This window comes from Talpa occidentalis, unplaced genomic scaffold (assembly GCF_014898055.3).
Source record: "Talpa occidentalis isolate TD23 unplaced genomic scaffold, MPIMG_talOcc4v2.1, whole genome shotgun sequence".
Taxonomy (NCBI): domain Eukaryota; kingdom Metazoa; phylum Chordata; class Mammalia; order Eulipotyphla; family Talpidae; genus Talpa; species Talpa occidentalis.
In genome coordinates, this window is record NW_026555331.1 from 29,458,874 (window position 1) to 29,475,988 (window position 17,115).

Genomic DNA, 17,115 nt, shown 5'->3' on the forward strand with positions numbered 1-17,115 from the left:
CAGTTGGCAGTACCATGTAGTGAAAAGTCTGGGACCTAAAGGCCTAGATTTGATACTAATTTTGGTTCCGGCTAAACAACCTTACTTTCCTTTGATCAACAAGAGGGGAAAGATGAGTATCTAGGAGATTATTTAGGAAATTTAATAAGAATATGGTTGGAGCTTATCAGATAGGCAATAATTTTTAAAATAAGGCAGTGAAGTTCAGGAAGGAGAGAGAGAAGCATTAAAATCATATAAACAGAAATTAAGACCTTGTGAGGGATGGAACAAGAGGAAGCAGAATTTACACTTGTTTTGATTCTGAATTAAGAGAAAAATCTACAGGAAGTGAAGTGGATGTTCTTTTGAACATATTGAGGCCTGGAAGAGAATTTGGTGGAACTGTCTAGTTTGCAAAATTAAATACTCTGCAGAGAGATTTGGATTAGAGAGAGAAAAAGATTGCGAAGGTACCAGCTTTTATGCCCTAGGAAGCCTGCTCCACAAATAGGCATAAGCCTGTCTTTAGCCTAATCTTACCCTGAAGGACATAGAGTTCTGATTCAGTGTCAGAGTTTTTTCAGTCTTCCTCTCTAATAAAATAACTTTATTGCAATATAATTCCTATATCATAGAACTCACCCATTTAAAGTGTGCAGTTTTATAATTTTGAATATATTTGGAGCTCTGTGACCATCATCACAATTAATTTTACAGTATTTTCATCATACCAGTTAGTTGCCCTCCTTCCTCTACCCCACGGTCCCCTGTTTCATAAGCAAAGACTTGTCTTTCTGGATTGGCCTATTCTGGACATTTTGTATAGATGGGATCATAGAATATGTTGTCTTTGATGCCTGGTTGCTTTTTGCCTAGCTTACGGCTTTAAGTTTCTTCCATGTTTAGCATGTGTAAATAGGTACTTTTTCAAATTCTTAATACTCTGTTGTATGAATAAGCCATATTTTGATTAGCCATAGTTGATGGGCATTTGGGTCATTTCCACCTTTTAGTGATTATAAATAATGCTGTCTATGGACATCTGTGTACAGGTTTTTATGTGAATGTGTTTTCAATTATCTGGGGTATATGCCTAAGTCGGGGATTGCTGGATCATATACTAACTTCCTATGTTTAACTTTTTGAGGACTGAACTGCCAGATTGTTTTCCAGAGTGGCTACACCATTTTTTATTTCTCCACATCTTTGCCAACACTTGTTATTATCCATATTTTTAAATTATAGTTCTCTTCCTGAGTGTAAAGTGGTATTTCATGGGTTTGATGTGCATTTCGCTAGGCTGATGATGTTGACGATCTCTTCATGCGCTTATTGCTCATTTGTATATCTTCTCTAGAGAAATGTGAATGTCAACCCATTGCCCATTTATATTACTGAGTTGTATGAGTTCTTTATTCTGGATACAAATTCCTTATTAGATACATGATTCACAAAATTTTTGTCCCATTCTATAGGTTGTCTTCATTTTCCTGATTATGTCCTTTGAAGGACAAAAATTTGAATTCTGATAAAGTCCAGTACTATGTTTCTTGTTGCTGCTGCCTGTGCTTTTGGTGTCATTTTTAGGCCATAGTTCTCAAAATGTGATTCCCAGAACAGCAGCAGTATCACCACTTGAGAGCTTGTTAGAAACATAAATTTTGGGACCCTGCCCCCAAGTCTACTGAAACTATCTGTTTCAACAAGTCTTCCAGGTGATTTTGATGCTAGAGTTTGGGAACCATTGTCTGTAGGGAAGGGAGTGCCTGCTGCCGTTCCAAATGATACTGAAATTCCTTTGCTGTTCAAAAGTATAGGACATTAAATCACAAATAGTGATTAGGTTTCTGAAAGATTCCCGTAGACTCTTACTCGGTATTTATGGATAGTCTCAGTTCCCAATTTTGCATATACATGATACTGGTAAGCTTCACATTTGTTGTTTTTGTAAACATTTTCATTTCCTCTTTGTTCTACAGACGTGCCACATTGCTTAGTGCCCGTCAAGGAATGATGTCTGCTCGAGGGGACTTCCTAAACTATGCTCTGTCTTTGATGCGGTCTCATAATGATGAGCATTCTGATGTCCTTCCAGTTCTGGATGTTTGCTCATTGAAGCATGTAGCATATGTTTTTCAAGCTCTTATATATTGGATTAAAGCGATGAATCAGCAGACGACATTGGACACACCTCAACTGGAACGCAAAAGGTATCCATACTTGCCATGAGGTTGGTTTAAGAAATACGTGCTCAGAGTGGTCTCTGTTAGCACCTTGTTAGATTTTTGGAGTAAAGAGAAATACATGGTAAGAGATCACAGAAACATCCATGTAGGAAAGTGTGCTTGAGTGTATCTAACCTTTCTCCATAGTTACCCCTCCTTTAACCCCTCACTTAAAACAGGAAACTTAAGAATCAGTTAAGCTTTATGCATGAGATAGCTTGCCCTGATTTATCACATTTTATACTGTTTGTGTAAGCATTCACTATTTCTTGGTGTGATTAGCTTTTTGCTTCCACTGAGCCTATTTTGTAATTGTTGTACTTTTGGCTAGTCAATCACTCATGCCCAGAGTCTAAAATTTTATCACAGTATTTGAAATTGGTTAGATACTTAACTGACCTTTACAGTGTTTTTTGCTTACAGTTCCCATCACCTTTGTTCCTTTTCACATTGCACAAATACTTCATATAAAATGACTCACTTGTCTTTTTAAAGGACGCGAGAACTCTTGGAACTGGGTATTGATAATGAAGATTCAGAACATGAGAATGATGATGACACCAATCAAAGTTAGTGCACAGAAAATCTGCTATCTACTTCAAGAAATGGCTGCCTCAGTATTTCCCCTTCAAGCTTTTTAACTTCATTATTTTCTGTCTGGGTGGGAATTTCTCTTTTCTTCTCTATGTCCTATTCTTGCCTTCCCTGTCCATTTTCCCTTATTCATCCTGATATTACTTGCTTTATCAATAAGGATGAATTAAAGGAATGTTAAAAACCTTCCAACAATCGATATTTTTTATTCTGCCTTTGTTATCTCCTTTGCATTTTTGCGTTTTATCTCCATTTACCTTTATTTTTAATGAAATGTTGTAAGTACTAAATTTAAATAAAATCTTACCAGAACTTTGTTAATATATTGATGCTAAATAAGTTTAGTCAAGAAAATGAGAAATATCACTAACTCCAAATATAAAAAAAAAATCACAACTGTTACTGTGATAAAGAGAAAATATTCTAAAATTGAAAAATTCTAAAATTAGAATCTCCAGCATTTTTTTTTTTTTTGTAGTTTTCAGTTATTTCAAGCAAAATTAAGCAGTTTTTAAAGTGGAATCAAGTGACCCAATTACCTGTTTCTTATTATCTGCTAGTACTTTAATTTACTTCAGAAAGGATAACTAACTTAACTGGGTTTTTTTGATAACCCTGTCACAGCTCACTAGTATTTTCATAGTACATTGTAAGCAGTGCTTATTCCATTTAAAGGGAGCTGATGCTGGTGTGCTCATTTCCAACTGGGTTGCATGAATTGCCCAGACTGTTTATCTTCTTATAGAGGATAACATGAACTTACATGTAAACAGTTGCTTAAATTTCACCTCCTGATATGCCCAGGAATCTAGCATTCTTCAAGTCTGAATCTCTGGAAAGCAAATAGAATATGGGAAACTTTTGCCCAACACAAAATGTTACTGATATTTTTGGGCAAACTTTTTGTTATTTTAATATATATAACAAAAATATTTACCATTGTAACAATTTCAACATACTAATATTTTGAGTTACCACTTTAAAATATTAAAATTTTAAGCTATTTTTTTTAGTTGCTTTAAAATTTTATAAATAGATAACAGGAATTTTTGCTTGAGCAGATTAAAATTTTTTTCCATTCCCTAATAATTAAATTATTTTTCTAAAAGCCAAACATTTTATCTCTTTGTATCTAGGTGCCACTTTGAATGATAAGGATGATGACTCTCTTCCTGCAGAAACTGGCCAAAACCACCCATTTTTCCGTCGCTCAGATTCCATGACATTCCTTGGGTGTATACCCCCAAATCCATTTGAAGTGCCTCTTGCTGAAGCCATTCCCTTGGCTGATCAGCCACATCTGTTGCAGGTGACTTAATACACTAATCTTAACGTTTCTTTTTAATTAATTTTATTTTTAAGTGTTCAATGTAACTAGAATATTTCTGTTAAAATTCCAGCCAAATGCTAGAAAGGAGGATCTTTTTGGCCGTCCAAGTCAGGGCCTTTATTCTTCATCTGCCAGTAGTGGGAAATGCTTAATGGAGGTTACAGTGGATAGAAACTGCCTTGAGGTAAGAGAGCAAAAATCTTCTCAATATAATATTTGTGAATTAGCACTTGTCAACAGCATCCAGATTTTTAGAGATGGATTAATTCAGAATATTTTATTTCCTCTAGCTATCGGAAATTCCTGTCTTATGACATAATAAAAGGAATTCCAACAAAGTCATTAGTGTGCTTTGAGACTAACTTGCTTTATGTCGGATTCAGCTATAAAATGGCAGTTGGGTTATGTACTTTGTTTCAGAATTTATTGCTCTATACCATTGAAAATTTGAATTCTTACAACATTGGCTTGAAACTTTGAATCTAGAATGTGAATAAGTATGCTAATAGTAGTATACCTAACACGTGTTGATAATTCTATCTCCTGGGCATTGTCTTAGTCTTTAAAACCATGTTTTGTGGAAAACATTATTATCCTGATTTTATGGGTAAGAAATTGAGGTTTGAAGAGACCAAATTTCACTAGTTTAGTGACAAACCTAATTTTTAGGTAAAAGTCTTACAGAACCTAAAATTAATTACACTGTACTGTTTCTCCAATGATAAAGTAGTAACACATTTAAGAACAGGCATAGAAGATATGTAGTTCAATATATTGTTTTTAATTACCTCAGTGATAGAGAAGAATGCAATACTGAAAATATTGGAAATGGATAAGAGACTTAAGTGACCACAGATATTATAAATATTTCCTTAAAATTTCTGAGGCCACTGTAGTGCGCTGCAGTTGGTGGTCAGCCAGGGGATTAAAGCCAGAATAGACTGCATCTTTGTAGTTGAAGCACCTGAGAAGAATTGCTTCATTTCCATTTGATTTTTATTATGTTGAAAGGAAAATATAATTAGTTTTCATTTTTAATGTGTAACTTTTAAACACAAAAATTCTTAGGTTCTCCCAACTAAAATGTCTTATGCTGCCAATCTGAAAAATGTAATGAACATGCAAAATCGACAAAAAAAGGAAGGGGAAGAACAAAACGTGCTGCCAGAAGAAGCTGAGAGTTCAAAGCCAGGACCATCTGCTCAGGATCTTGCTGCACAATTGAAAAGCAGTTTACTAGCAGAAATAGGACTGACCGAAAGTGAAGGGCCACCTCTTACATCTTTCAGGTATTTGCTAAGTTTAACTTTTCTATTGCATTGCTTTGTCTATTATAATTCTTATAAAATTTTTATTTAGAACTTTTATTTTATTTGTATATAAATAGGCTCAGCTGTTCTTTCTGGTTTATGTTTAAATATTGATTTTTCTGGATTTTTTCTTGTTGGCTTGCAGTCTGATTTTTCTCCTGACTTTACTGATGAATTAAATGACTATGTTTTTAATGTTTAGTATTGAGTTAAAGTGCATATCCTTGTCAAATTGCCAATTCTAGATTTGTTACCAGCAGCTCAGGGGAACATGAAAATAACTAGAAAGAACTTTTTAGAAATTTTTACTCTCACACTTGCTTGGGCTCCCTCATCAGGTCATAAGAAGTGGGTTCTTTGCTTTCCCAGTAAAAATTTCCCCCCCAAATACACTGTGGGTCAGTGGTATGGCTTATCACCAAATGATTTGTTGAGTATCTGCTCTATGCTTTATATTTTTGGGATATGTAAATGTGAGATAATTTTTTATTTAACAGGGTTTAAGTTAAACATAGATTTTATGTACATGATCTAACAACCCAAATAAGCAAGGAAGAAATATTAGCTGGAGTGGACCAAGCTTCCTAAACACAAGTATGACTTGAGCTGAGAATGTTAGAGTGTGCAAAAACAGATTGAAAAAAAGAGAACTAGGGAGACAAGTTGAAAAGCTGTTACTGATTCTGGCTAGTGGTAAGAAAAGGACTGAAGTAGCCTCTTGACTTTGGGGATGAAAGGAAAATCATGGGAATGAAAAGAAATGATTTAAGGACTTCGGTCAGTTTGGAGGAATGGGGAAGAAAAATTAAAATTTGTTTCAGTTTTGTCCAGTAAGGAAAATAGTTGGTTCTACTAAAAGAAATTAGGAATGTCATGTTAAGAGGCCATATTCGATTCAAATGGAGTATCATTGAATTGCATGTGTTTAACACAGGGAAATTCTGGGCCATTGTGAAAGTTGAACTAGATTATGATCTGGGACTCAACTGGATGGAGATGGACATTGTACTTTAAGGAGAAGTAAAATGAAAGATGAGGCTAGAAGACAGCCTGGGAATGTATCCTCGTGTAAAAAACAGAAAGGTATAAAGGAAGTTAGGCAAGGAACAAGTAGCTGTAGAAAAGTTCTCCATTAGAGAGGATGTGGTTTGAAGTACTTAACACCTCACAATATTGAAAGACCAAGTAAACTGTCATTGATCACCCTTTCCCCTTAAACTTACAGGCCACAGTGTAGCTTCATGGGAATGGTTATTTCCCATGATATGCTATTAGGACGTTGGCGCCTTTCTTTAGAGCTGTTCGGCAGGGTATTCATGGAAGATGTTGGAGCAGAACCTGGATCAGTATGTATTTTGAGAACTTTAAATTGTATTCTGCCTGGTAAGACCATATTTCAGAGAATAATTTTGTTGTACATTTTTTTTTTAAAGATCCTAACTGAATTGGGTGGCTTTGAGGTAAAAGAATCAAAATTCCGTAGAGAAATGGAAAAACTGAGAAACCAGCAGTCAAGAGATTTATCACTAGAGGTAAAGGTATTTAGATTTTCTAATACTATACATGTATGATGGCATTTATATAAAGTTTAAAGGCAAACTACAATAAATCTTAATTACACATACTGTTATGAATTTAAAGAAAATAAATGGTATCCACCACATCTCTGGCCGTTAGTTTCATAGCATCCTCTGATTATTAATGTTTTTTGTTTTTTTTTTTTAAGTATCATCATGAATGTATAGATTGAACCATTTTGGTGTGTTTCATTCCATTGAGGTTATTATTCAAATTGATGCTCAAATTGTTTCTTATTTGACTAGTGGGAGACCTGGGTCGTTTTTGGCCCCTGAATCCTTTTGATGTAACTCCAGTAATTTTTGATAACTTGCTTGCTTTTTGGTATGTTTCATCCTGTGTATTTCCTGCCACAGACCTTAAGACAATCATTTCTTCAAAAAGTCCTGGTCCCTTTTAGTAGAATATTGTATTCTGAATTCTGAAGTTATCTGAGCTCTGGTTGCTCACTACCTATTGGTTGATCATTAGTTCTAGTTTTTTTTTTAGTAATTAGAGCTAAGAAGTACTTAAAAAAAAATTTACATCATGACTTCATACTAATGTTTCCAATGCAAATTCAAAATGTAGAACCATAGTTTTTTTCTACTTTAGTTTTTATCTCCCTAGAACTGAACACTGATAAAGTACTCATAAAATTCCTAATTTGCTTTTATCCCACTACACACAGCAGTCTTAGAATCACAAAATCAACACTGTCGACACCAACATGGTTATTGAAGATAGCTTAGAATTTATTTGCAACTTTGTCCTTAGAGCACATTCAACTGGATAGGAATAATCATATTATTTTGTTACAGACACTCAAATTAGTTTTTCTTTGTGTGGTTTTACTACTATCTCCATAAAATTAGGACCAGAAAGTATAACCATGTGCATTCATTATATGTCTTTTTCCTCCCAACCTGAGTGTGATTGCTATACACTGTACTCCATCTTGCTTTCCCTAGCTAACAGTATATCCCAGGGACAAAGCCATAGCTGTGTGTACATAGATAGATAGATAGATATTCTGCTTTTCTTCGATCCAACTACTTAGGATTAGTGCTGTATTTAATGGTTGTCTCAGTGTTTTTAGTCAGTGTCCAATTATTAGACAATTGGGCTTATTTCTAGTCTTTTGATATTATAAAAGTGGGGTGATAAGCTGCCTGATGTGTATTTCTTCTTTTTGGTTACTGTGTCTTTGAGATAGAATTCCATGTCTTAGACATGGAATTGCTGGGTTAAAGAGTATGTATATACATAATTTTGCCAGATACTGGCAAGTATTTCTGCTTAATGGTTGCATATTTTTGCATTTTCAATGTCACTAACACAGTGCCTAATTCTTCCTAGTTTTCCAGCAGTTTGTTGTCAAATCTTTAGATTTTTGCCAATCTGACAGATAAGAAATGGCATCTCAGTATAACTTTAATTGGCATTTTTTATTATGATCAAGTTTTAACTTTTTAAGAAACACTTCAGGTGGTATGTGCACTATTCATGAATGTGCATCTTTGTGTGCAAACAGATACAGATATTGTTCCCAGTTTACCATTTTCTTTTACTTTGTTTCGGTGGTATCACCAAAGGAATATTTCATGTTTTCTTCTGGTATTTACCTTTATTTTTACATTTACAATCCTTTTGATCCACTGGAATTTATTCTTGTGTATTTCAGAATTGAATGAATTGGTGCTTTCCATTAGACCTTTCTGTCAGTATGTATTACAATTGAGTTAAATTCCTTTTTCTTTATTTAACACAGAACACTTTTTATATGCTTTGTAATGTTGAATATTTGGAATGTATTAGTTTCTAAGAACCCAAATTTGTAGTTAAACTCAAGGAAAGGCTAAAATTAGATTTTCAGATTTTACATAGAAAAATTTCACAGTGGTTTCCAGCACTGAAACCTTTTGGTGTGTTTTAATAGGTTGATCGGGATCGAGATCTTCTTATTCAGCAGACCATGAGGCAGCTTAATAATCACTTTGGTCGAAGATGTGCTACCACACCAATGGCTGTACACAGAGTAAAAGTCACATTTAAGGATGAGCCAGGAGAGGGCAGTGGTGTTGCACGAAGTTTTTATACAGCCATTGCACAGGCATTTTTGTCAAATGAAAAACTGCCAAATCTAGATTGTATTCAGAATGCCAACAAAGGTACTCATACAAGTAAGTAGTCTCCAGATTACAAGCATCAGAAAAATTCGTAGCTTGCCTTATCAGAAAAGATAATCATGTTCATATGTATTAGAGAACTTTAATGTCATTTACATTTTTATATGATTCTAAGTGATTTAATCTTGCTTAAACTACTCTAGTTGATAAGTTTACTCTTGTATTGACTGCCTTGTTTTCATAAATGTTTGTTATTGTACTAGTAAGTTGCATCTCAGTTATTACTTGTTTGAGGAGTAGGGAGTTGTAAGATCTATGGTTCCATAAAAATTCAATTGGCAAATATTTTCCTTATTCTAGTATTTAACTGGTACAGATACTAGAGTATGATTTGCAAAAGTTACTACTGTCCATAGTGAGATAGGGAGCTTGCCACCAAATGTAAATTGACTAGTTATGCCACCAACTTTGCTCTTTAATTTAGCAAGACTTTGTGTGTTTCTGGAATAATAGTAAGGTTTTCATTATTAAAATCCTGGTGCAAACTTTTTTTTTTTTAAAAGATTGTTTATGCATACAAGAACTGGGGTACGGGCCAGAGATGCAAGGGAGTGAGAGGATTCACCAGAGACAGTGGGGAACAGAACAGGCAGACTGAAATACACTGCTGAGAGGAGTAGTGGGAGAGGCAGGGGAGGTCTGCTGTGTCATGTGGGTTGCTCCCTGGCCGGCCGGGAATTGAACTGGTGCTGCAGTGGCTGCAGATAGCTTCATAGGTTGTGTCTTAACCCCTTGCGCCACCAGGGAGGCCCTCCTGGTGCAAACTTTATACCTCTATGAAGACTAGCACTTTTGAGTTAAAACTTGATCTCTAAGATTAGAAAATTTTTTTTAAATCTGTGAAAATTACAAAAACCCTAACTGGGTGATAATTGGTCATTCATCTCAAGTAGGGCCAAGAGACTGTCAACCCTGTAGATGGCTGGATATAGTAATGAGAGTATTTATAGAGATTAAGAAACCCCTGTATTTTTGCCTTTCTCTGTGGTAATTATATATTGTGTATTTTTCCTAGTCTGTAGCAGCTGTATCTTAGTGGGGCTTTGTAAACCAGCATCGTAGGGTTTGAATGACCTCTTGAAAGGAGCATGAAAACATGACATCCCCTAGCCTTTCATCATTCATTTCATCATTTGAATTTTGATGGTCCTGTAATGGAAAAATCAGCAAATGTAAATGAAGAAACCTGAAAAGTCATAACATTTCAGAAATATCTTTTCTGCATATGCTTTAGGAAATTATATTCTGGCTTATGCTGAAGGTTTTTTTTTTTTTTTTTTTTAATTTTAAAATAACCATTTATTTTACCTCTCTGTTCTTAAACTGGGAAAGCCAGTCATATGTTTCATGTACTTTCAACAATAGTGAGCTTTCCAAATAATGTGACAGTAGATAAATAGATGAAATTAAAAAGTTATCTTTGGTAATCATCATTCAGTCAGTTAGCAATTAAATCTTGTAAAACTTTTAGGAGAAAAAGGCAAAAACTAAAAGAATAACCAAGAAGTCATTTACCAGTGAAATAGAATTGGGAAAACTCTGCTAATAGATGACAAGCAAATGCTCATCAGTTATGCTGAAGGTTTTAAAAATAACAGATACTGTTCTAGGTAGCCTATAACGCTTAATGCCAAAAACTAAGACTAGAGAAGGTATTAAAATACAACTCTAATAATGTTAAGAAATCTCAGCTTTATTGTAATACTGACATAGTTTTATTTCACAGCTTTGACAAAACAGGGGGGAAAGTTCGTTTTAAAAAAATCTATTACCTGCCAGGTACATTCTACACAAACCCACCCACCACCCACTCCAACCCCCCCCCCAAAAAAAAAAAAAAAACACACACAACAAACGCCTAGGGGCTAAATGAGAGGCACTAAGACAGATGTTAAGAAGATAATCTTTGTTGTGTCTTTATGCTTGTCTCTTGTCCTCATTGACTTTGAAATTTGAAATAGTTACATTTACATTTAAACAAAAATGTTTGTGATGGTTTCTTTCAGGTTTAATGCAGAGATTAAGGAACAGAGGAGAGAGGGATCGGGAAAGGGAGAGAGAACGGGAAATGAGGAGGAGTAGTGGCTTGCGAGCAGGCTCTCGGAGAGATCGGGATAGGTGAGATAATTTTTTTACTGAATACCACCTTTTTGAATGGATTGGAGGTAGGTCTGTAAATGAGACTTCATTATGGACTGTATTTTAGAAAATGAAAATATTTGGATATAGGCATGGTAACTAAAATAGTCTTAACAGATAAGAAAATGTTCTACTTTAAAAACCTAGGAGCAGTTGAAATTATATAGATTCATTGACGTTCCTAAGTTTTTGAAATTTTTATTAACTTTACATCATTTTTTCCCTAGGTTAAGAGGTTTAAATAGTGACAATTGTGTTACCTTTTAAGTTTTCTCCTGTTAGGATGGGTGGTATTTTATTTAATTTGGGGATGAGGGAGGGAGATGGGTGGTATTTCACTTTTGACTAAAACTTCTAGAAATTATGGGTGGATTCTTTTTTTTTTTAATTTTATATATTTATGGGTGAATTCTTAATTTTAAAATCCTTCTCCCTTAGAATTGAATATGCAACTATGCAAATTTAGAGATTTTTCACATGACAAAATCTAGATGATCTGAATTTCCAAACCATCATCTATTTGGGCATTCTGCCATCCTAGATACCATAACTAGAGCACACCTGCATGCTCTGATTTTCTAACTTTTTACCAGTGTTGATATTTTCCATTTTGCAGGTAAGGGAAGTAAGGTCATAATAGCTTTGTTCTTCTTCCAGAGACTTTAGAAGACAGCTCTCCATTGATACTAGGCCCTTTAGACCAGCCTCTGAAGGGAATCCTAGTGATGATCCTGACCCTCTGCCAGCACATCGTCAGGCTCTTGGAGAGAGACTTTATCCCCGTGTACAAGCAATGCAACCAGTATGTACAGTGCACTTAGCTACATCTTACCATGTTGTGCTATTTTTGTTTTGCATTAAAATTGATATTTAAAAAATTTAAATTGTTAGCTACTGACAGTCCATGTGGTTGAAGGCTAGGGTAAAAAGGATGCTGAGGAGGGAATGAAATAACTGCTGGATGATAATTGTGTATACGTTGAGGTTTGTTTTTTCTACTTGTACTAGGTTATCATTCTGCCTAATAACTACTTGCGTGCAAAAGAATTACCTGTGTGTTGGGTTTGTTACCAAAGTATACTAGAGCACTTTACAAATAGTCCACTTTATTGCTGATAAATATTGCAGGGAAGATTTTTTTGAAATTACGAGTATATAAGCAATTTGGTTTTTGTTTGCTTTTATGTGTAACTAAATGCATGTTGTAGTAAAAGAATAATGAAACAAAACCAATTATATTTCTTTCAGTAAATCCTTAGTTTTAAGTAGGCATCTTTTTCCTCTCTCTCCCTTCTTCCTTTCTTCTTTCCATCTATCTTTATTCCTATCCTAAATGCCCTAAATGAAAGAAATGTTTTTGGCTCTTTGATGAGGAATGAGGACATGGAAGTGTTGTATGTTTACTTGGGGATATTAAAAAGCCTTAAAAAAAAAAAAAAGACTTTTTATATAAATACCAGTTTTAACAAGATTGTAAGACTGCTGGTTGCTGCATGGATCATTCATTACCTAGAAAGTTCTGTGTAATTGGCTTCCAGTTTAATAAAATCCTTCCCTGGTTCAGAAATTTTTGTTATTTGTTAATACTAGTTTCTTACATTTATCTTCAATAATTATTGATTGAGAGGAGATTTCAGAGATTAGGGGCAAATAACATTTGTTTATCATTTACAGGCATTTGCCAGTAAAATCACTGGCATGCTGTTGGAATTATCCCCAGCTCAGCTGCTTCTCCTTTTAGCAAGTGAAGATTCTCTTAGAGCAAGAGTGGATGAAGCCATGGAACTCATCATTGCACATGGACGGTAATGTGTGCAATTGGGAAGGCATTTTAATTCAGTGTCAGCTACTTAATTTTTAGGATGTTAGTGCCACTGTATCTTAAAATTTATATACCTCAGGACTTTAAATGATTTCCTAAGAAATGACTTAAAATCTGTCAACAAAGTCTTAGAAATGTAGAATTTCAGCAATCACTTAGGTTCTAAGGGTCTTTTCTGTATCTGACATTTAGGAATTATTTTCTCAAATTCTCCACCAGAATACTCCTAATGGCAGAGGCCAATATCTCAAAAAATTGGTCTCTGTTCCTGAGAAATTGCCAGAAGCATGACATTTCTTTGAGGTTTCCTGTTTAATCTTAAAAATCCATGTAGGTTTTTACTTTCTGTTGTGTAATATGTTTGTTTTAGTAAAAAATAGAAAACAACAGTGAAGATACTGATCGTTCTTTTCCCAAGGTGACAAGTCATAGGAATATTAGAAATATATGCACAACATTTTTCTGTGCCTTTAATCTTGGCACTACTCTGATACCTAATTTAAGGCTTTAAAGTGTTGGATTATTTTAAATTAAAAAATAAAAAATTTCCCCCCCCCAGTCATGATTTTGAATAAGTAATTTGGATTATGTACAGTCCTAGAAATGAGTAAATGGATAGCCCTGAGCGCTGGAACTATGCAGCCATTTACCTATTTCAAGTTGAGTGGTCCAAGCCAAAGACAATTGCTAGAAGTTTGTTTCCTTTGCTGTTACTTCTGTTTTTCCTCTCTGTAGTTTTATGTACTGTTTATTACTCATCATCTTCTCTGACAGTATTAGCACAATTAATACGGTTCAGCCTATTATAAAAAAAGTTGGAAGGAAATGTATACTTTAGATAAAAAGATATCTGTAAATTTATGTAAGGGTTGCTAATTAAGTAGTGATTGTATTAATTGCAACTAACAATATAATGACTTTCCCCCTGGCTTTCTGGAGTAAACAGTGAACTTATTCATATTCTAGAATAATTAAATGCTCTAAAGAATTTCCAAATATTTTTTGTTACTTTCAGTTCTACCTCTATACTCCTGAGCTTAGGTTTCAGTACCTATCCCTATGAAGACTTTATTTATCTTGTCTTAAATCAGGTAGCCTTTATTTATCATTGTCTTGACTCATATGTAATAACTAGTGCTTTTTGTGTGTATATTATTGACTTCTCTGCTCCTAGAAGCATTAAGACTAGTAAATGCCCTGTATATTTATTTATTTATTTCAAAGTTTAAGTGTAATGTATAAATTCTTAAATTCGTGTTTTCTGTACACTAAATTCTAGAAGTTTCAGTAATCTAGAATGTGAAGAATTTTTTGTTTTTTAGGGAAAATGGAGCTGATAGTATCCTGGATCTTGGATTATTAGACTCCTCAGAAAAAGTACAGGTAAGAGATGTTTTGTATAGTGCTAATTATAAGCACTTGGAATTTAAGTTACAGAAAGGGACAGAGAGCCATATTTTTGAAGGAACTGTAACTTTAAAATGCTTGCTTACAGTAGAAGACAAAAGAAAAGATAGGTACAGAAGTGCCATGTACAAAAACCAGGTAATAGAATTGGTTTAGTTGGAGCTCATTGTAACCCTATGGACTGCCTGTATCCATTTGGGCACAACCTGAATTAAGCTTTAATTTAGAGAGGGCATAAAATGATAACAGATAAGGCAATATGGAATCTTAGAGCTTATTCCTCAAGAAAGCAGTGAGTGCAAAAAATGCAGGGGAAAAAGTGACAGCATACCAGTAAGTGCATAATAAAGTTCATTCTCAACTTCCTGAGAACTTAGAATCAGCCCAGATAGAACAAAACCACATTTTATCTTTTTCACTGATTATAAATAAAACTATGAACAAAAAAGTAAATAGCACAGAGATTGGAGAACGAAATCAAATTTAAAAAATAACGGATACGGCAGTGTTTGAGGAAGGGGAGTGGAACTAAACTACTACTCCATCTTAGCTGGAAGATTGCAAAGGCTTTGAGAACTAACCTATAATTCAAACCATTGTTTAAGTCCTAGGGTATCCCAAATGGTACCTATGCCAGGCAGGCCTAAACAGCATAATAGAGGAACCTCTGCATGCAGAGGGTGGCACTTCTAATCTAAACCTAACTAAATAGGTTGTTTACCTACAAAAGCCAGAAAGCATTAACATTCTATATCATTTTAACAAGGTCCAGAGTTTCACACAAAATGTCCAGGATATACCACAAAATTACCCAGTATAGAAAGAATCAGGAAAAATTAGTCTCTTGGAAGTAAGAGCTGATAGATGCTAATTTCAAGATGGCCCTTAGTTGGATTTATCAGGCTTTATCTCATGTTTGTTTTTTTTTTTTTTTATAGAGGCATGTTTTATTTATTTTATTGTTTTGTTTGTTTTGTTTATACATGCACTGGGTACAGTCAGAAGTGCGGGAGGGTGAGAGAATTCACCAGAGCCAGAGTGGGGAGCAGAGCAGGCAGAAGGACCTAGGTACACTGCAGAGGGGAGCAGCGGGAGGCAGGAGAGGTCTGCGTGCCATGTGGGACCCTCCTCCAGTAGCCGGGGAGCAGCCGGGGATGGAACCGGCGCCGCAGAGGCCGCGGGCAGCTTCGCAACCCAGCGCTCAATCGCTGCGCCACCGGGGAGGCCCCTTTATCTCATGTTTTAATGAGATAAAGGCAAGCACTAATGAATGGAAAGATAGAGGTTCTCAATAGAAGAGGAAACTTAAAAAGAACGAAGTAAAATCCTACAGTGTCTAAAAGAATAAAATTCACTCATGGCAAGATAGTGGAAAGTGTCCATCAATAAGAAAATAGAAATTATCTTTTCTGAAAAACAAAGAGATTTCAAACAAAAGCAGCTTCTGGAACCTGTGAAATAATACTAGAAGATCAAAAATTCATGCCATTTGAGTACCCAGAAGTGGAAAGATTGCTACAGAAAAGTATTTAAAGGATAGCTGAAAACTTGCCAAATTCAGTGCCAGACATAAACTTACACAGTGAAGGTTAGTGAATCCTGCACAGGATAAACTGAAAGGAAAACTATGTGCAGACACACTATAATCAAACTGCTATACAAGGAAGGAATGAAAGAACAATCAGGCATTTTAAAGTTCCTATAGAGAGACAATGATTTGAAAGACAGTAGATTTCTCATCAGAAATTCTGGTAGCTGGAAGACCGTGCGACATCATCTTTAAAGTGCTTTAAGACTTGTCAATCCAGAATTCTGCATCTAGTGAAAATGTCTTTGTGGAATTAAGGTGAAAAGCTACCATAGTTTCTTTAAGTGATTATTTAAATGGACAAAGTTAAAGACTTGCTCAAACTTTGTATATCACAGTTCTGAAAAGATGAATTAAAGTATATTTATTTGAAATGTTATACACATATAAATATGAATGTTCTACCTCCCTGACTTCACTTTGAGTGATTTTGGAGAACCCGTTCATGTTTTGTTTTAAAAAACAATTTTGTCGATTACTGTCTGATACTTTGTTGTTAGGAAAACCGAAAGCGTCATGGCTCTAGTCGAAGTGTAGTAGATATGGATTTAGATGACACAGATGATGGCGATGACAACGCCCCTTTGTTTTATCAACCTGGAAAAAGAGGATTTTATACTCCAAGGCCTGGCAAAAACACAGAAGCAAGGTTGAATTGTTTCAGAAACATTGGCAGGTAAAAGAACTTTATAATTCAAAACTTAATAAAATATATTACTTTCTAAAATGTATATATCCTATACTTCATACTGATTAGAAGCAAGGCTATAGAAGATTTCTCATTATTTTATGTCTAGAATTATGTAATACTTCTTTATTTTTATTTTTAGGATTCTTGGGCTATGTCTGCTACAGAATGAACTATGCCCTATCACATTGAATCGACATGTGATAAAAGTATTGCTTGGTCGAAAAGTAAGTGATTTTAATGAAACTGCTTTTATAATTGGAAAATTTGTCTTTTATAATTAT

General features: G+C 34.7%; 1 protein-coding gene across 1 annotated transcript in view; it reads left to right on the forward strand.

Annotated features, from left to right (window-relative positions):
• UBR5 (ubiquitin protein ligase E3 component n-recognin 5) overlaps positions 1–17,115 on the forward strand; it is a 125,295-nt gene that overhangs the window by 97,068 nt on the left and 11,112 nt on the right. Inside the window, exons 41-54 of the mRNA XM_037503099.2 lie at positions 1,962–2,192; positions 2,703–2,776; positions 3,938–4,110; positions 4,202–4,315; positions 5,200–5,420; positions 6,667–6,787; positions 6,875–6,973; positions 8,938–9,181; positions 11,194–11,305; positions 11,984–12,128; positions 13,001–13,131; positions 14,471–14,531; positions 16,644–16,819; positions 16,974–17,058. Of these exons, the coding sequence (XP_037358996.1) occupies positions 1,962–2,192; positions 2,703–2,776; positions 3,938–4,110; positions 4,202–4,315; positions 5,200–5,420; positions 6,667–6,787; positions 6,875–6,973; positions 8,938–9,181; positions 11,194–11,305; positions 11,984–12,128; positions 13,001–13,131; positions 14,471–14,531; positions 16,644–16,819; positions 16,974–17,058 (1,987 nt within the window). The remainder of the gene's footprint in view (positions 1–1,961; positions 2,193–2,702; positions 2,777–3,937; positions 4,111–4,201; positions 4,316–5,199; positions 5,421–6,666; positions 6,788–6,874; positions 6,974–8,937; positions 9,182–11,193; positions 11,306–11,983; positions 12,129–13,000; positions 13,132–14,470; positions 14,532–16,643; positions 16,820–16,973; positions 17,059–17,115) is intronic.